This window comes from Diplotaxodon limnothrissa, linkage group LG3 (genome assembly GCF_057381915.1).
Source record: "Diplotaxodon limnothrissa isolate DT_005_m linkage group LG3, D_limnothrissa_male_GT1.1, whole genome shotgun sequence".
In the NCBI taxonomy this organism is placed as follows: Eukaryota; Metazoa; Chordata; class Actinopteri; order Cichliformes; family Cichlidae; genus Diplotaxodon; species Diplotaxodon limnothrissa.
In genome coordinates, this window is record NC_140598.1 from 13,550,796 (window position 1) to 13,572,297 (window position 21,502).

A 21,502-nucleotide genomic window follows, 5' to 3' on the forward strand; every position below is an offset into this window, starting at 1 on the left:
TTATCTTACAGGCTTTCGTTATGCAGCTGCAGAGTCTGAAGGTGTGCCCCGTGCAGAAGTGATTGATGAAGATCTGACAGAAGACCAACAGCAAAATCACAATGTCATGGAGGCAGTGGACAGCAGTTGTGTTGGACAAGTGGAGGTTGAGGTACCAGCTGCAAATGTGGATATACTGAAGAAATGTAAACCTTTTAAAATGATGACAGATTACAAACTCTCAGCTGTGTCTGTAATCAAACCTCTGTAACTTTGCTTCACTTCAGCAGCATCAGCTCATGTTCACATGTTGATTCATGGTTTGCTTCAGTTTTTGATGGACTGCAGAATATTTTGAAGGTTATCTGCTATAAAAAGCCAGAACAGGAAAATCTGCTTCATGTGTTTCTGTTTGATCCTCAGTGACTTTGACACAAAGGCCTCTGCTGTGATGATCACACCTCTGATCAAGTCTCACAGTGTCAGCTTTGTTTTTATACATATGGATATGTGCTGATAAATGATCAGAGTTATAATATTTCCCACTGTCTGCTGTGTGCCGTGACCTTTGACCTGCTAAAGACAGTCAGCTGTGGATTATTCATTGTTGTGTCTGATACTTAGAACTGTGAGGAAGAACACTACACAGTTAATCAGGGTCCCCTCTCTCTGAATCAGGGAAGGTGGGCAGGCCGCGTGTGGGCCGCGGGCCATACGTTGAGTCTCACTGTTTGAAATGTGAACATTGTTCTGCTGCAGTCAATGGACTAAACCAGAGAAGAAGAAAACAGACTTTACCATGAAGATCCTCAGTGTGGATCAGTATAATATCAGCCTGATGTCTGCAGTTTAGTGTCAGCACAACTTTCACATCATCAGAATCAGAATCAGAATCAGAATGGGTTTATTGCCAGATGTTGAGGTTTACAACATTAGGAAATTGCTGCGGTGCTTCAGTGCAGACAATAAGAATTAAAGTGCTATGTAGAAAGAAAGAAAGATATGTGCATGAGATATACATGAGATATATACATGAGAATAAGAATTATGAGTGCTACGTAGAAAGATATATACATGAGTGCAGGTGGTGATCAGTGCCAGACATGGAATGATACAGTGAACACAGCGTAGGGTCATGTGTTAGTGGCGGGGACAGTCATGTGGTTATTGTTCATGTGTCCAACAGCAGAGGGGAAGAAACTGTTCTTGTGGCGAGAGGTTCTGGTGCGAATGGACCGGAGCCTCCTGCCTGAGGGGAGCAGGTCAAACAGACTGTGTCCAGGGTGAGAAGGGTCAGCTGAGATCCGGGCTGCACGCCGCAGTGTCCTGGAGGTGTACAGGTCCTGCAGAGATGGGAGTCTGCAGCCAATCACCTTCTCAGCAGAGCGCACAACACGCTGCAGTCTCTGTTTGTCCCTGATAGTGGCTCCAGCGTACCACACGGTGATGGAGGAGGTGAGGATGGACTCGATGATTGCAGTGTAGAATTGCATCATCGTCCGTGTTGACAGGTTGAATTTCTTCAGCTGCCTCAGGAAGTACATCCTCTGCTGGGCTTTCTTGATGACGGAGGTGATGGTGGGCTCCCACTTCAGGTCCTGGGTGATGGTGGTACCCAGGAAGCGGAATGAGTCCACAGAGGTGATGGGGGTGTCAGTCAGGATGATGGGGGGGAGTGGGGCTGTGTGCTTCCTGAAGTCCACAATAATCTCCACTGTCTTCTGGGCATTCAGCACCAGGTTGTTGTGGCTGCACCAAGACACCAGACGTTCAACCTCCCTCCTGTAACCAGACTCATCCCTGTCAGAGATGAGCCCAATAACGGTGCTGTCATCTGCAAACTTGATTAGCTTGACAGACTGGTGGGTGGAGGTGCAGCAGTTGGTGTACAGGGAGAAGAGCAGAGGAGAAAGAACACAGCCCTGAGGGGAGCCGGTGCTGATGGTCCAGGAGTCCGAGACATTCTTTCCCAGCCTCACGTGCTGCTTCCTTTCCGACAGGAAGTCAGTGATCCACCGGCAGATGGGATCAGGCACATTCATCTGGGAAAGCTTGCCTCGGAGATGGTCTGGAAGGATGGTGTTGAAGGCAGAGCTGAAGTCCACAAACAGGATCCTGGCGTAGGTTCCTGGGGAGTCCAGATGCTGCAGGATGAAGTGTAGGGCCATGTTGATGGCGTCGTCTACAGACCTGTTGGCTCTATATGCAAACTGCAGGGGGTCCAGGAGGGGGGCCGTGAGGGTCTTGAGATGGGAGAGAACTAGGCGCTCAAATGACTTCATGACCACAGATGTCAGAGCCACGGGTCTGTAGTCATTTAGTCCAGTGATCCTAGGTTTCTTGGGGACAGGGATTATGGTAGAGGACTTGAAGCAGGCAGGCACATGACATGCCTGCAGTGAGGAGTTGAAGATGCCAGAAAACACTGGGGCCAGCTCGTTTGCACAGTGTCTGAGGGTGGCAGGAGACACACCGTCTGGGCCGGGAGCTTTCCGAGCATTCAGACTCCTAAACTGCTTCCTCACATATTCATATTAATCTCAGCACAACTAAAACATGCTGACTGACCTCAGAGTTTCAAGTCCACATCCTGGACTCTCCAGGAAACCACACAGATGCTTCACTCCTGAATCCTGCAGCTTGTTGTTGTAGCTCAGGTCCAGCTCTCTCAGATGGGAGGGGTTGGACTTCAGTGCTGCTGCCAGATAATCACAGCTGATCTCTGACAAACCACAGTCCCTCAATCTGTATAAAGAATGAAAGATGTAAGTTTATTAGACAAAGTGTGAGCTTGAAATCATTCAGTGTTTCATCATCTGTTCAGAGCTGAAGAAGGTTCAGAATGTAGAAGTTTAGAAAATGGAAACTCCAAACAGCTGAAGCCAACAGGAAGCAGCTTCAAACAAACACAACAAGAGAAAAAACTCTGAATGTTTCACATTAAAGTCGTACATTTCTCATAAAAACAGGACAAAGACTTGAAAAAGTCGTGTTTTTCCTTCCAGGAACCACAAGGCTTCACTTTTAAAGGTGAAGTGTGAAAGAAATGGACATATTTGAAGTCCAACACCTTTTTCCAGTCACATTATTAAAGCAGACAAACTACAAGCTCATTTTCATTCCAACAAGTCATCTTCTGACCTGGACTAACAACACTGGTCTCTATGTGCAGCTGGCTGTGAGACCAGTGCTCAGGGAGCGTCTACAAAGTGCAACACTGAAAGAACATCACACACTCATTTGCTTCCATCATCCAACCTGAAGAGGAAACAGAGACGCCTCCCCTTCAAAGTAAAAGCTGCTCCTTTTGGACACAGTATCAAAGAAAGTCTACAGTATAACATAGAAAAGACAGAACAAAGTTTTGGTTGTTTTTAAATTGTGCAGAAATGAAACTACACTAAGCTCAATTATGTGACAGACATTTCATCCCATGTCAGTTTGGCCTCATCCTGGGCCGGATTATCCAGCACACACTCTGACCACAGGCCCAGGGGCCACGCACAGCTGGGCTCCATCCAAGAGACAGGAAACAAACCAACACAATAATAAAAAGCACCATGTGATCTTCTTACATCTTCAAGACAAACATAGTAAAAACATGAGCATATTTGTTTCCTGATAAAATGATGTGACAGGTAGAACAGAGTAAAGTGGTGGTGTTACAGCCTTTCTCCCCTCTGCTGCCGAGGCTGTTAGTCTCTCCCAAACTCAGCTACAGGACTTCCAAATGAATGAAAGCAGCAGAAGTGGCTTTACAAATGAAAGAGGAAGAGGAGAAGAAGAGGAGAGGGAGGCCACCCTGACCATCACTCCAGCTGAAAACATCACACTTCCATTAAAGTTGGTGAGGAAATGTTGAGCAGGATGAGCTGCTGGCTAATCTGGAGGCTGTAGCAGCAGCTCACAGTCACAGTGGATTTCCACTCATGAAAAAGCTCTGGCTGCTTCATTTCTCATCTCATATCAGAGACTTTAAAGCTTCACTGAAGCTGTACTGTGATGCTTCCATATCCCAGTGAGGCCTCCATAATGGTTTCAGCTGTTCTGTACACACACTGTGTGCCCTGTATGGCTCAAAGTCTCTGCAGCCTGTTTTTATCTGCTATCATCAGATCTTCATCATCCTCATTCACATCCCTCACACACTCTACAGCCTCATCAGCACTGACTTCATCTTCACTGACTGATGGAGCACAACATGAACCTGTGGAGGCTGAAACACTGTCCTGTCAAACATCTCCCCGTCACCACTCCACTTCTGTCAGCCTTTAAATGAACCCTGCTCAAGTCTGTCACTTCTGTTTGGAGCCAAAAGGAAAAACTGTTGTTCAGTCGTTTGGAAAGACAACATTTCTGAAAGCACTCAAACTTCTTCACATTTGTCTTCAGACACATCCTGAACATTTAGGAACTGAAGAAAGTTTCAAACATCAATCAAAGACCTGAAATATAGAAAAACAACAACAGCCGCAGTCAGTGAACTCACCTCAGAGTCTCCAGTCGACAGTTTGGACTCTCCAGTCCAGCACACAGAAGCTTCACACCTGAATCCTGCAGGTTGAGGTTGTTACTCATGTCCAGCTCTGTCAGATGGGAGGGGTTGGACTTCAGAGCTGAGGCCACAACTTCAAAGTGAGACTCTGAGAGTCGACACTGAGTCAGTCTGTGATGATAGAAAATATAAAATGTGTTATTATAAAAGCAGAAAATCTGCATTATAAACACAGACTGAATGTATATGAAGACAAAACAGAGTGAGGTCATAATCTGATGAATCTGCTCTTCACATCTGTGCTTCAGCTCCTCTTACTGTGTTTGACATGACACAACGATTGAGTCTCTCTCAGACCTGCAGACTTTTAATGAGAATCTTTGTTTGGCTTTAATCTGCAGATGAAGGAGGAAGATGGTGTCACATTTAGGCTTCCATAATGTCCACAGTCTGTCACTGAGATCTGATCCAGAGTCAGAGTGAAGACACACATTTGGACTGTTTCCTGTTTTGACTCCAGAACATTTTGAATGAGTTCAGCTCAGTGAAGAGTTCCAGCTGGAAAGATGATCTCTGTTTGCTACCTGCTGTCAGGTACGACTGTTCACGTCCACACGCAAGAAAAACCTGCTGACTGTTACCAAACGGAGCAGAAATCTCATCACTGGACAATAATGATGAATGAACTCAGAGCTGCTGATATCAGATCTGATTTCAGGGGAACTAAACACAGAAATGATTGGCTCATTTGAGCTTTCTGAGCCATTATCTGCTGGTGTGTCGCTAGTTGGCAGAAAATGATTTGTATTCCTGTTCAGGGCTTCAGTGTTTATGAGTCCAGATCCAGGTGACAGCAAGTCAAAATGATGTTACCTGTCTGTGTCCAGCAGCAGCCTGTATTCACTTTGAATATTGTTATAACCTGACATGGATCAGTTTGTCTTTGATTGGTTTGTAAATGTCACTGTTTCCATTGGACCTGAGTGACGTACAAAGAGAGAGAGGGAGAGAAAGGAGAGAGAGGATGGAGACAGCAAAGAGAGAGCAAACACAAACAGGTGAGAGTGGACAGGTGACCAAGGTCAGCAACCAATCAGAGAGCTTCTGTTTGACCCACAGTCACTGATGATGACTGCACATAACCAAGCAGTGTGTTACTCTGATATCAAATATGGATCCTGCTCTTATAATAATGATCATCAGATGATGTTATTGTGTTATTTTGTAGCTGAATACGATGTTTGTGTGATTATCAGTGAAAGAAGCAGTGAGGAGGATGGAGAGAGAGAGAGGACAGAGGGTGAAGTTAGAAACACTAAAAGGATTTTTCATGGATTTCATGGATGATTTGAGTGATTTCCAGCAGGACACTTAAACATGTCAGTGGACGTCCTAAAGAACATATTCACTGATATGAAACGTGTCATTGAACAGGATTAATATCAGTGGAAACATGGTGGAAACAGCTGTGACTGCATGGATGTGACACACTTCAAATCTGTTCTCCACTCTTGGATTTGGGATCCATGGAGCTGCTGCTGAGTCTGTACAATAAAGGAATGGTGTGGAAGGTTGCAGCGTACGGACACAAACACTTTCTGCTTACAATCTGATTTTATTTTCAACATTAAACTACTAACCTACACTGATCAATGATGTTAATGATCACATCTGGACTCACCTAGCCTTTCTGCAGTTCCTCACAGCTGGAATCAGTCTCTGTCGTCCCCGCTCTGATGTTTTGTACTTAAGCAGGTCCAACTCATCCAGAACCTCCTCTGACATCTGCAGCATGAAGGCCAGAGCTGAGCACTCGATCTCAGAGAGTTTCTTCTCTGATCTGTTCTCTGACTTCAGGAACTCTTGGATCTCCTGAAATAATGAGAGGTCGTTCATCTCCATCAGACAGTGGAAGATGTTGATGCTTCTGTCAGGAGAGATTTCATCACTGTTCATCTTCTTCAGGTTGTTGATGACTCTCTGGATGGTTCCTGGACTAATCTCTGTCTGACCCAGCAGACCTACTAAGAGTCTCTGGTTGGACTCCAGACAGAGGCCATGAAGGAAGCGAACAAACAGGTCCAGGTGGCCATTTTTACTCTGGAGGGATTTATACATGGCTCTGCTCAGGAAATCATCCAGAGAGGACTCGTTGTATTTTTTTCGCAAAAAGTCCTTCAGCACCTTTGTCTTCCTGTTGGTGTGACAGTGGAACTTGTAGACAGCAGCCAGAAACTCCTGAATGCTCAGATGAACAAAGCAGTAGACTGGTTTCTGGAAGATCACACACTCTCTTTTGAAGATCTCTGTACAAACTCCTGAGTACACCGAGGCCTCTGTCACATCCAGACCACACTGCTCCAGGTCTTCTTGGTAGAACATGATGTTTCCTTTCTCCAGATGTTCAAACGCCAGCCTCCCCAGCTTCAGAAGAACTTCCCTGTCAGCCTTCGTCAGCTCCTGTGAACTCGTCTCACGTCCCTCATGGTACTTGTTCTTCTTCCTCTTTGTCTGAACCAGCAGGAAGTGTGAGTACATGTCAGTCAGGGTCTTGGGCAGCTCTCCTCTCTGCTCTGTAGTCAACATGTGCTCCAGAACTGTAGCAGTGATCCAGCAGAAGACTGGGATACTACACATGATGTGGAGGCTCCTGGATGTCTTCATGTGGGAGATGATTCTGCTGGACAGCTCTTCATCACTGAATCTCCTCCTGAAGTACTCCTCCTTCTGGGCGTCAGTGAAGCCTCGTACTTCTGTTAGCCTGTCAACACATGTAGGAGGGATCTGATTGGCTGCTGCGGGTCGGGAAGTTATCCAGACGAGAGCGAAGGGAAGCAGATTCCCCTGGATGAGGTTTGTCAGCAGCTGGCTGAGTGATGACTTCTGTGTGACATCAGACAGCAGCTTCCTGTTGGTGAAATCCAATGAAAGTCTGCTTTCATCCAGGCCGTCAAAGATGAACAAAAGCTGAGAGACAGCCAGCTTCTCTGCTGTGACCTTCTGTAATGTTGGATGGAAAACATGGAGCAGCTCCAGAAGACTGTACTGCTCATCTCTGATCAGGTTCAGCTCCCTGAATGAAAGCAGAACCACCACACTGACATGTTGGTTCTCCAAGCCCTCTGCCCAGTCCAGAGTGAACTTCTGCACTGAGAAGGTTTTTCCAACACCAGCCACGCCGTTGGTCAGAACCACTCTGATGGGTCTCTGTTGGTCAGGTAAGGCTTTAAAGATGTCCTGGCACCTGATTGGAGCGTCATGGAGGGCGTCCATCTTGGAAGCTGTCTCCAGCTGCCTCACCTCATGTTGGGTATGAACCTGTTCACTCTGTCCCTCTGTGATGTAGAGCTCAGTGTAGATCCTGTTGAGGAGGGTTCTACTTCCTGTTTCATCACTTCCTTCAGTCACACGTTCACATCTCCTCCTCAGACTGATCTTATGTTCATCTAAAACCTCCTGCAGACCAACATCTGCTGAAAGAAAGAAAAACAATGAGACTAAAGAGAAAGAAAACTCTTCAATGTCTGAACAACACAAGAAGTCCAGTTTTCAGAAATGAGTCCATCAGCAGACAGATGTTCAGTCTTACTTTGTACACAGCTGCTCTGACTGGCTGTCTGCAGTCCAGCTCTGCTTCTGGATCTTTCTCCACACTGGGGACAGGAGGAGTCTCCTGATGAAGCAGACTGGTCCCAGTATGAGGAGATGCACTGTCTGCAGAACCAGTGTCCACAGCTGGTTGAGACTGGATCCTTAAGGACGTCCTGACACAAAGCACAGCAGGACAGCTGCTCCTCCTCACAAACACTACTCCTCTTCCTCTCTCTGTGAACACATTTCTTCATCACTAAAACATTTACTGTCAGTGAAAAACATCCAGATGTGACCAAACTGCAGTTCCTCACAGTTCCTTTGATTTCATCAACACTAATGAGCTGCTCTTCCTGTCTGCCTGTCTCATTAAACACTGAGTGATGAATACAAACTCAACACTTCCTGCAGACTTCCTGACTTCACAATAAAAGCTTTCCATCAGAGAGACAGTTATGACTTTCACTGTTTTACAGCCGCTGTGTGCAGATTATCTGGGTCAGTTCACTCTGAAGCAGCTTAGAAGTGTCCGTGTAGAGCCGTGGTCTGACACACAGAGACTTCTTATTTTCTCTGTTTAAACAAACATGATGAAGATGAGCAGGTTTCTCTTCTAGTATAAACTCTGTGTCTCTGGCTCATGATGGCTTTTCAGGTTTTATGTTTTGCTCTCTCCTGCTAGCGTTTTGCCTGCCTGGGTGGAGCTTGTAATGGCCTCTCGCTCTTGGTCCACACAGTTATGATGATTACACCACCTGTTGCTGATTCACCTGGGCTTACCGGTAACCATTTAACGCTGCGGCATGGAGCAGTTTGTCGCTGGGACATTGACCCTCCTGTGTTCATGATCTCAGTTCTTTGCTAAGAAATCTCTCTCTAAATTCACCAGTTGGGTTAACTTTGTGTATACTTTGAGTAAATATTTCCCCGGACCTGGTTATAGACGCTTACCTGTGACTCCCGTGTGTGGCTGTGTGAGTGGAGAGCAGGACAAGAGTGACTGAAGAGGAGTGAGTGTGGACTCCCTTCCCTCTTTTCCCTGGAGCCCTGGACCCCCTCCCCAACTCACTGTACATATATAGAGCACTGTGGTTCACCCCTTTGGTAAATAAACTGTCACCTTTTTGTTTGTCAGAACTCAGTCTGTGCTTGACTTCCTCTGTTAGCCATGACATTTTGTTGGTTCTCTCTCTTCAGGTCTCTGTAAGTGTTTGATCTAAAACATTATATTTATTCTGCTTTGATTGTTTTGTGTGCTGAGGGACATTGTTGCATGATCCACTTTTTCTTATCATTCAAATATCCTGATACTTTCAGAAAGTTGGAGAGCTCTCCTGGCTTGCTTAGTCTTTGCTCTGTACTGCAGTACTTGCACTGGTTTCACTGGACAAGTCTGCGTGTGAACCTACAACTGATCTGACATTGTGGCACAAACACAGTAAACAAACACTACGAGCACCTTGTTTCATGTGCAGTGGCTTTCTTCTCATTCTGTTACTGAACACTGTATGAAAAGCCTCTCACTGCCAGCATCCTTCCAGCCCCACGACAACAAGACCAACTCACATCTTCACAACACCAAGAATTTTTCCCCTTTTCTTTGGAGCAACTGAGAAGCCAATAGGATTGTAGCTCAAACTTGCCCACAGTCCTGCTTCATCACTGCTCACTCCTACCTGTGTTGCTGCTCAGTGGACAGTCATTAGGGTTGCCAACTCCCTGAAAAATAAATAAGGGACACCTCGTGGCCAGGGCCGGGCAACCTAGTTGTCTTCACCCTTCCCAGTGTGGTAGCTCTTTTTTGTGTGTGTGAAATTATTTTTTAACCATTTGACTTGAATTTGATTTAAGCAGATGCATATTCTTTGTGATATGACCATATGGGACACAAATGATCATTTAGCCATTTATTTTTAGCTCAAAATGACAACATTAACACAGTAAAACAGGTCTCTTTCTTAAACAGAAGCCTGTCATGCTCAACTTTTGAGAATAAAAGTAAATCTTTCTTTAAAAGAACTCTGTCCTGCTTAACTTAAAATTATATAAATTAATAGAAAGCAATAGAACGAAAAATATTCTTGTAACAGTGCACATTTAGTGCATTTAGTACAATTGGCTTCAGCTGAGGTATTATTTCAGCTTTTCTAATGCTAATCAGCTGCTCCTGTTTGTAAACCCTCTTGTTCCCATGATTACGCATCTTAACTCATCATCATTATTCATCTATGTATTACTTTTATGTATTAGTCATCTATTTGTTGTAATCATCTATCCTTGCAGTTGTCTATTACACAAAATAAATTATATTATCACACTTCTGGCCACATAGCGCTGATATTCACTGCACATGCCCATATTAACCTTAACCAGAGGGTTTAAAAAACAAACCAGTGTTTACATACCATATCTGCTTCTGCCGTGGCCTGGTGGACAACAAATTGGTTAAGGGTTCCCCGAGCTTTCACACCCCTCATGTTCTTCATGTGCCCACCACTAGAAGCATGCCTATGGAAAAAGTGCGCCGGCACACAGTGCAGTGCGCTTTATATGTGTTATCGTGCACTTTTCCAGCCAGGTGTTTTCCTTTTCCCATTCCTCCCTGTACTTTTGCAGCCTTTTTTTCTTTCTCTGAGCGAACAAACATTGCTGCTCTGATGCTGGGCTTACACTGTGCGATTTTTGGCCCATTTTGAGATGATTTTTGAGTCATGCGACCGATTTGGCGATCGGCCCAATTTTGGCCTTCATCGTGCATCGTGTAGTATACGTGGGGTAACGAGAAGCGATTAACACCTCACGACCAGCTCCCGATCATCAATCGCTCGTGAGCGTGTCACCACAGCCGTTCACACTGCTCACGCGCAAACACGTAAACGTTGGTGAAAAAGACGGAGCAGCACGGCTGTGCAGCGTGTGATCTGGACACAAGCGATGGAGGCACAACTGTAGAACTTTGGAAAGCTCATCCGAGCCTTTTCGATGTGGCATCACAAAATTATCACGACCACAACAACCGTGAAAATAGTTGGATTTACATGCTGCTCATTCACAGCTGCCTGATCAATGTTTTTCATTAGCAATTTAGCAAAGTTGATGGTGGTGGTGTGTCTGTGTGAGTGAAAGACAGAGAGAGCGACAGATTTTCTGTTATAACCTTCATGTTATGGAGGCACAGTGTGAGCACTCAGGTCGCATCAGAGCATCGGGCGGTATAGTGTGAGACCTGCATCGTGACCTACCAACTGCGAGTCAATCGTGCAGTTTGAGCAGGAGCTGAATAACGTGACTGAAAAAATCGCACAGTGTCTGCCCAGCTTTAGGTGTACTGTCGTCCGAGACTTGCACCGCAGTGTCGGCGTTTGTTTCCCTGTTGGCCATGCTTCTTGTTGTGGTCATCTGTTGTCTTCCGGTATTTTCTCCGCAAGCGACCTTTCCTCGACCAATGAGATGAGCGGTAATCTGAATTGTCATAAGTGTGCTGTCAGCTCATTGGTCACAAAGCAGGAGAGGGGCTGGGAGTTATGCTTTCAAACAAAGCGTTAATTCCATAAACATTTATAGACTACTTTTGATTCTCACTGTATTACGGGACAAAGTGCGTCCCTTATTAGCTCAATACGGGACGTGTACTTTTGTTTCTACAAAAAAACGATTCCATTTTTTAAGGGACGGTTGGCAACCCTAACAGTTAAAGCCTGCTGCTAGCATGAATGCTAAACGTACTGCTGTGGATGATCAGCAGAAAAACATGTTGTCAGTTTGACTGTTTGCTGTATTTAAAGTGTTTTTCTCAGTTCGTCTGTATTCAAAGTGCATTCGGGGCTTTAGCTGACAGCTCTTTGTGCTAACAAACTAAACTCTCTTAGTTTAAGCCAGCAGACTTTACCAAACACAAAGCATGCTGCTGCCTCCATGGGTTAGCTTGTGTGACTGGTGTTTACACCAATGAAATCTAAATCACACTAATGTGTCCTCCAAGGTGTTTGGTGGGAGCACTGAGTGAAACATAAGAGCTCTGGTTAAGCCTCATCAGCTGGATAGGCTGTCCACCCTAGTCCAGGCTTTAACTCAAATCTCTGATTGGCTTTCTAACAGCTACCTTGTTAGAACAAGACAGAGACCATGATCATAGCTCCTCCTGATCTATATTCTAAAATCAGTCAAGTTGTTGCCCCTTTCTGTTCTTCTGCTGAGCCAAATATTCGAAATCTTGGAATAATATTTGACTCTTCTTTGGGCCTTGACTCACATGTAAAGTCTCTGTCTCGTTCCTGTTTCTTTCATTTAAGGAATATTTCTAAACTGTGACATATGGTCTCCTTAGCTGAACTGGAAAAAATTGTCCAGGCATTTGTGTCATCGCGTTTAGATTATTGTAATTCCCTGTTTACCAGCTTGGATAAATCATCTCTTTCTCGCCTCCAAGCTGTACAAAACGCAGCAGCCAGACTACTAACTCGCTCTACCCAGCGAGCTCACATCACTCCTATTTTATGTTCTTTACATTGGCTCCCAATAGATTTTAGAATTAGTTTTAAATGATTGTTTTAACGTACAGAGCACTAAATGGCCCCAGATTATTTATCCAAGCTTCTCACTAAATACACTGCTGCTCGCTGTCTCCGCTCACAGACTCAGAGTTTGTTGGTTGCTCCCAGAACACGTCTGAAGACGAAAGGGGGCGGAGCCTTTCAGTCTGTGGCACCAAGACTGTGGAACAGTCTACCTCTACAACTACGTTTGGTTGACTCTGTGGAATCCTTTAAAAAACAGTTAAAAACTTTACTGTTTAAACAAGCTTTCTGTTGACCAATGCTGTTTACATTGTTATATTTTTAATTTACATTTAAACTCTATATTGTGTATATTGTGCATTTTGCTATTTATCGTACTGTTTATTTTAATCTCTGTGTGCAGCACTTTGTGACTACCTGTCTATGAAAAGCGCTTAATAAATAAACTTTACTTACTTACTTACTAAAATAACAAACAGGGCTGTGAGAGCAACTGAAGTGATAAAAATACTGTTTGAAGATAAAAAACACTTTGATGTTCTCTCGTCACCTAACAAAGTCCAAACCCTGTGAACTATTTGAGCTTTAATAACTGTGGATTCAGGTATCCTGAACCCATCTTTGGACATTTGTAATTAAATATTTTAAAACTCCATCAGAGACTCCTGATGTGGCTGTTTGGAGAAGGAAAAGAGGGACAAAGTGGAGCGTCGAGCTGAGGCTTCATTCACTGCAAACCTACAGTTATGTTTTCTTATTTCTGCTGTTTGCATGTTCACAGCTGAAATAAAGCTGCCTCTTTGACTTCATCCTGTTGTGTTTGGGTCCAATCCTGCCTGCCACACAGCGCTACAGGACAAAGTCTAAGATTTTTATCTTTTTAATGAATCTTTGGTCATATTTATCCAGGAAAACACAAACATGTAAAGGAGTCATCACAGGTCTCTGACCTCATTGGTCCAGGTTCAGCACTGAAGTTTGGAGGGTGACCTTTGGACCCATCACTCCTCACAGACGGACAGCTGGATCCTGCAGACTGTGACCTCTGACCTCTGCAGACACAAACATGTTTTATTCAATGATCAATTCTCTGATAAAGTGATTGAAGCAGCTGTGATCACACAGACTGCAGATAATGCAGCTGTTTCCTGTCAGTAACAGTCCTCTTAGATTAGAGTTCAGCTTTTTACAGGAAAACAAATGTCCCTGAATGCAACAGTGAGACACAGTCTGCCTGTGTGGCTGTGATAGCTGCCGTTAGGAGCGCTCATGTGTTTGCAGTTAGACGAGGAGATGTTACCATCATGGACACGTTAACAAATCCTGCAGCATCACGTGGCACAAACACTTTGTGTTCCTGTCATCTGCAAGCAACAGGAAGTTCATTAATAAAGGCGGGATGGAGACGCGACTGTGATGGTTCTCCTTCATCCAGCTGTTACACACATCTGGGCTCACACGACGAGCCTTTGTCTAATACAGCAGCTGCTCTCTGAACACTTTTCTGAAGAGGAGCTGCACAAACCTTTGTTTGCTTTCTAGAGCAGCGTATCAAAGTCAAACTACCCACTGCTAGCAGCTGTTTCTATCATAGTTTAGGATCCAGATGTGTGAGGTCTAAATTTACACCTCTGATTAAAATACATAGTTAAAAACAGCCAATTGAGTCCAAATGTGTCTTAAACCAGATAAACTGACAGTTACAGCTGAGCCTGTGTGTCCTTGGAGACACTGCTCTGCTACAGAGATGCATTTTAGAAACCAGGAAACATCAAAATCATTTAAATCAGAGAGTTCTTGTTACTAACAGCTCACCTCTCTGCAGCGGACACAGGCTGGGATTTAAAACCAATGAATCGATGATTGGACCGGTCACTCTTTAAGGACACAGAGCTGGATGGTTTCTCATTGACGCTAAAAATATGTGAACATGTGTCACATCCAATGTGACCAATACATTACATAAAAAGTATAAACTATGTAAATAGTATATTATTTAAATCGTTAAATAGTAAAAAGCTGATTAAAATTTCAAACATTTTAATACTGACATGAACTTACTTTTTGTCAGATGACTTTTTTTGCCCTAAATTACGAAAGAAATGCTTCACCCGTTTGCTCTTAGAGGACACAGAGCTGGGTGGAGGTCCAGGCGGGTTCCTGTGAATAATGATGCAGCAGTGATGTGAGTGCTGAGCTGTGACATGGAGAAGAGTCATGGACAGTTAGAGATGGTCATCTCACCTCTGAGCTTTGGTCTGGCTCTCATGTTCCCCACACAGAGTGCTTTTAGAGGGAGGGACTCCCTCCTCTCTGTCCTCACACTGATCCATGCTGCTCAATTCACATCAGCTCACACACACTTTCTACCTTCACCTGCAGAGGAAACACAAATCATTCATGTGCACATCAACTGAGAGCTGCAGAGGTCGTGTCTGATGTGTTGGACTAACATCCATCTGAGACGCAGCTTTCATCAGTTCACTACAAAAAGTGTCAAAGAGCCCAGTTCAGCCTCCAAATCCTCCATTACTGTAGTCCTACAAAGGTCAAACATGGCTGCAGAGAGCAGCTTTATGTCAGTAACAACGTCCAGGACCGAGCTGACTGCTTACAGAGTTCATACTCTAACTGCTAGCTGCTCTGCTAGCTAAGCTAACTCAGTAACAGTGACTCTGACAGCAGTTACTGTGGAACAGCGGCCGAGCTCAGGACACATTCAGTGTGTTTAGTCTGAGTCCTGGACTCTGATTCAATGGATTCAATCCAGCTCAGAGTTTCATGTGTTCATCAGAATAAAATACATGTACTAATATAACAGAAGTAATGCTCTGAATGCAGGACTGTAATGGAGGATAAATAAGGTTTTTACAGCCTGAAAGAAACATTCAGTTCATATATTTGTAGACAGTGAAGCAGTTTTTAATACTGCAGCTGTTTCCTTCACCTGTGTGTGTGTGAGCCACACCTTCATGTGCTGCTTTAGAAATATGTGGTCTGACTGCTCAGACTGAGTCTAGGAGGAAAGTTCACACGCTGGAGAAAGTTTTGTTCCTAACTTTGTCAGAGTTCAGCTCCAAAGACAAAGAAGACGGAGCTCACAGTCTGTAGATGGTCCTCAGTGTGTGTGTGAAGCACACAGGAGTGTGTTTATGTCAGGAAATCAGTGTATGTGAAGAGTCTGAGGGAGTGTGTGAATGAGACTAAACACTGAAACCAACAGTCCAAGAAAAGCGTCTGGACTTCTTTAAGTTTAACTTAAAGAAGTCCAGACGCTTTTCTTTTTGTCTCCATAATGTCTCCATAATGCTGCAATGTTATCTGCCCCAGAAACACTGTGCAGAAGCTCTGATGGTGACACAGAAAAGTCACAGTGGAGATACTTCTGTCCACCTTTGATTAGACTCATTATAAAAAGGAAACAAAGTTTGAACACAGTCATGTTTCCAGTTCACTGACTTACATTTATTCCATGGACACTCACTCTAACCTGAACCACAGCTGCGACCATATTTGTAATAACTACAACCCAAACATCAGATGTTAATCGAAATTTTTTGCTCTCTCTCCTCCTTAAATGTGTTTTTAATGTTAGTTATAATTCAGAATTGGCGACTGGAATACGTATGACACATACGAACATCAGGAAATAAAAACTCGATAAATATAACCTCAGTAAATGAAGTCAGTGTACAGCGTGGAATTATTTTATGTCATAAGAAGAAACATATTCATGTTAACACTCACCTGCCTCAGCTCCACCTTCCTCCTCCTGCTGCTCTGAACGGAGGCTCAATACTTTCACTTTCACTGCACCTCCCTAAACACAGAGGATGCTGGGACTTGTAGTTTTTTCCTTCCGGTGCGGTCTTCCTCTTTGTTTGTTTGTGTTTGTGTTCAAGTTATTTCGATCATGTAAACATCAACAAAACACGTGAAGCCACACAGAGTTTGTATGTCGAGGTGGGTAGGAGGGTTTGGGGAGGGGTCAGAGGGAAGAGGTCTCTCAGTCTGGACAATCCACATTGATGGCATTGCATCTTTCAGCGTGTTTGTGGGTCAATTTGGATGCTCCAGGGCCCTGTTTCAGGAAGCCGGTTTAGAAAACTCAGAGTGAAAAACGACACTCACGGTTGAGTAACCCCGAACTGTCCAACTCGGAATATTCGGTTTCAGAAAGGCTGATAACAAGTAGTTCAGTCAACGCGGAGTTGCTTTAACCCCAAGTGAAGCGCGCGGACGAGGATACATAAAGCCCTGATCAGTGGAGCACAGATTAAGCGAGTCACCATGGAGACGGAGGGAAAGAAGGCGCGGTCAATGTATTTTACAGCGCTTGAGGCCGAAATTCTGATGGCAGCATATGCCGATAACATGCAAATTCCGCGGAAAAAAGTAACACAGCGACAGCTGCAAAAGAAAGTGAGCATGCATGGCAAAACATAGCCGACAGAGTCAATGCGTGAGTGTTAATTTAAACATTGATCGAGGGATTTCCACCCATTTAACACGTTATTTTATCACATGTTATTTTATTTGTTATTTTATACATTTTATTTTGTGATGTGATGTGAGCGCAGGTGCAACCCAACAGGCCCCAAACGTGCCTGGCAGCAAGTAAAAATGAAATATAAAAATATAGTCCAAACAGGTAAGGTGTAATTGTATTATGAGCCATAGTGCTTGGTCTGTTTGTAAATCAATTGCAGTTAGAGGCTACATTAATTTTCCTTCTGTAAGCACTTATTGAAATTATCTGAGCACATTACAAGTACATATTTGCTTACTCTGTATGCTCAAATGTGACCCGTTATAGCCAACAGAAAAAAAGCGGAGGCCCGAAAAACAGGTGGGGGTCCTCCACCACCACCACTCACAGAGGCTGAGCAGTTGGCCCTCAGCCAAAACAGTGGGCGCCCTGTGGCCGAAGGCATCTCTGTGGGGACATCCTCTGAGTCAATAACCCCGCAAGACACAAGTGCCTACATAAGGGGTAAATTCAAAATAATACATGATGTGCATACATCCTTTCTTCACAGTCACCTTTGCAGTGCTGCTCATTCATTTGATAAACTCTTTACCATAATGAATTATTTTGTAGTGAAGTTATTTTCCTACTGATTTTGCCTTGCCTCAGTCTTGGTTGTCTTTGAGAGCATAATGACAATGAAGTGTAAGGTGCTTGGTATGTTTGTTAATTGCCATTTGGTCCCTTGTAAGTTATAAGTGACCTGTATAAACCTCATATTCTATCAGTTGATGGTGGTGGTGTACTGCATCTGGTGCAGCCTCCTGTTGAGCCAGACCAACATGCAGTTGTGAGTAATACTCCACAGATTATATGAGTTTACAGTAGAACAGCAATGTTGTTTATTTCTTTACTACAGGAAAATAATGAAGAAACATTGACAGCTGTTACAGAGGAGGAAGCAACAGAGACACTTTATGAGGTTTACATCTTTTAATACTTTGTGTACAGGAAACACAGGCGACCAATAAAGCCAGTTGAACAAAAAATCTGTTTATTCTTCTTTCAACATGTTGAGGTGATGGGTCAAAAGAAATGATTGTGACATATGGTGTCTCTGACTGCGCTTCCATCTTGTATGTCCGTGGGAGGGTCAGGATGTTCATGGTTTGGATCACTGCTGATGTTTGGTTCAGAAGGACAGTGTTCTCCTCTAATTGTGGCAATGTTGTGAAGAATCACACATGCCACAATAATGTCACATGCCCTTTCTGGGGTGACCCTGAGTCTTTGCAGGCACTGGAACCGGGCCTTAAGCATTCCGATAGTCATTTCAACTCTGGCTCTTGTCCTGCAATTAGCCAGATTATATCGCTGCTGTGGGCCCGGTTCAGGGTCAGGGTAAGGGGTAAGCAAATAGGGTAAACATGGATACCCCCTATCACCAAGCAAGTAGCCAGTGAACTCTCCTAAGACAGAAGGGTACACTTCAGTTCAAATGTCCCTGAAGCAATTGGTCTTTATATATTTTAAAGTATTCTCAACTCACCATGTCCAAATTTTGTGCTCAGTGTACATTCACGGAATATTTGTGAGTCATGGACAGAGCCTGGCCACTTGGCTTCCACATTTGTGATAATGTTGGCAGCATCATATATGATCTTCACAGTGCAGAGAACACAAATTAGCATCCATTACTATAATGAAATAATTTGTTAGTTTGAAATGCTACAGGGAACTATGTACCTGTACATTAATGCTGTGGAAAGACTTCCTGTTCACATAGTCTCCTTCATTTACTGAAGGAGCAATGATTGGAATGTGAGTGCCATCTATACAGCCAATCACGCCTGGGAACCGTGAGAATAAATGTAAAATTTAAGTAGTAGTCCAAGTATCACCACATCATACATTAAGTTTTGTTCATCCTGATACCTGCAATTTTGTGGAATCCCTCTTTGATGAATCTTGTGGGTCTATGACCGGGGAACACAAACGAGTACAGGAGACGTTTCAGTGCAACTGTAACATTCCTGACTGCCCGACAGACGGTAGCCTTGGAAACGTGCTCAGCGTCACCAATATTATACAGAAAGCTCCCGTTTGCAAAAAACCGAAGTGCAATACAAATAATATGTACAGAACTGAGAGCATGTCCGCGATGTGTCACATGCGTAATATATGGCCTGAGGATGTTATTCAAATAACTTATAGATTGTGCTGAGAAACAGTAACGTTCACACAGGAAATCATCAGGAAATGATAAAATGTCCAAACGCGCTCTGATCACTCTCTCCCGGCGGAGAGCTCTGCGGAGAATTTGGGCTTCACGATCTACTGGCTCTTCAAGGAAGGGACACGCCATGTCTGACACTTCCTACTGTCAGGTTTCCGACAAAGGGGCGGAGACAGTCAGGGTTAGTTGTAGTAAACCTGCTAGGGGGCAGGTTAGCTTCACGGCGTGTGTCGTCATAGTGACTCACTCAGGCTTCAGCTGAACTCGCTTTGTGAAACCGAAAACCCAGAGTTTTCGTTAACTCAGGGTATACTTACTCAGTTTTTCCACTAAACCGGCTTCCTGAAACAGGGCCCAGGTGTGAGAGCAGCCACTCAGCCTCTACTGCAGATGTGTGTCACAAGTTCATCTAGTAGTAGGCTATGGCACTTGGCCACAGGTGGCAGCAGTGGACTGGTATTAAAACCCGATTCTTTGATCCCCATGATAGAACAGAGAAAACCCGACTCATAGTGGTCAAAACATTTATAATTCTTTATTCAATCATCTTCCGGAAGAGATCAGATGGGCCCAATGGCAGTTGTAGGATCTCTAACATTAGAAGCTAAAAATGTGTCTCATATAGGTGTTATTTTGGTACTTTACACGTCACACAGTTTCAACAACTCCTTATATGGTACAAGTTTGTTTTTTCTATCTGGCTTCCTGTATTTATTAATATGCTTGTATATTTCTACACTAACTTCCTGTTTTTCAGTCTGGCTGAGCACTTAGTTTGTGAGTCAAAAGTGGCCTTGCTTTACAAACCTTCATTATTAAAGTACATAAAACAATATAATTAGAAAATAAGCACTAAGAATATATTAATTACATGACAGTTCTTCCCTTTTCGTGTTTCCTAAGAAACACACATAATTCCTAATTTATCCCATTAAGTTTACCTGCATGTTAAAAGGCTAAAATATAACAAAAGAGATTATGCTAAACAAAATGAAACCTTTCAATTGCCCAACCCTATCTGTCCCCTCAACGGGTTGTATGTTTTCAATGTTTCATTATTATTTTGTCATAATTACTTCTATCCACAACAAATAAATAAAGCTCTAAGACAGCACCTGTGAAATGTGAAATGTCCTAAATCTACTTCCTACACCCCCTTTTTTACCCAGAATCCCAATTTAAACCCACTTCTGACTTCCCTCAGTGCTCACTGTAAACTGCAGATACAATCAGTTATATATATATATATATATATATATATATATATATATATATATTTATAAAAAAAAAACAGCACGCCCCTGCGGGCGGTTTATCCTTCAAGCTCGGGTCCTCTACCAGAGGCCTGGGAGCTTGAGGGTCCTGCGCACATATATATATATATATATATATATATATATATATATATATAAGAAAAATCACCTTTGTGAATGGTATACCAGAGTCTCTGAGTGACGATGTCCTTTTACCTCCGGATAAGAACGATGTGATGAATACTGCGTCTGACAGCATAGAAGTTCAAAATGTGTTCACACAATACGTTCATCATAGGAACTTGAGCTGCATCTGTTTAGTTCAGAATTTGTTTATGCAACAATTTCGTTGAACACTAATTATTTAACTCTGTTTAACAACCCCAGAGATAAATATCAAATTTCAGTTTTAGGTAGACAGATGTTTCCAGGTAATACAAAATACTTCTTAGAAGCTTTTAATGATGCCACATCCACCCCATACGGGTATCTTCTAATCGATTATAAATCTAAGACGCCTGACTATTTAAGACTCAGAACCAATTTGTTGTCAGATCGTCAAGTTGTTTATATCCCCAAAAAACGGCTAAAGCGGTAAAAAGGATGTCGTATTCACGGATGCAGAGAAACATTGCACTGTTGGAGTTGTTGTATAAATCCCCACCCAGCGTACGGAGGAATATTATTTGTAATGCAAGCATGGATTTTATTAATGCTCTGTGTGAGATATCGCTCAATGTTTTGAAAGGTGTTATCCCGCTGACTGATCAACAGTACTGTTAGGGAAAATATTCTAAAACACTTCTTCAGTAAAGACTGACTGATCAAAATGACTGATCAACAGTACAGACAGCTAAAAAAGAAGTGCAGTGGGAGGGGTCTTAGAAGGTTTGGGTGTATACACATACAAGCCGTTGCCATCCTGGATATCACATCAGACACTATGCCTGATGCTGCTGTTTT

The 21,502-nt window shown here is 43.5% G+C and overlaps 1 protein-coding gene across 2 annotated transcripts in view; it reads right to left on the reverse strand.

Annotated features, from left to right (window-relative positions):
* The window catches only part of LOC146634600 (protein NLRC3-like), a 720,577-nt gene that overhangs the window by 11,200 nt on the left and 687,875 nt on the right, over positions 1–21,502 (reverse strand). For both annotated transcript variants that reach the window (XM_085377952.1, XM_085377961.1), the window contains one exon: positions 2,548–2,724. In XM_085377952.1, coding sequence (XP_085234078.1) covers positions 2,548–2,724 — 177 coding nt within the window. The remainder of the gene's footprint in view (positions 1–2,547; positions 2,725–21,502) is intronic.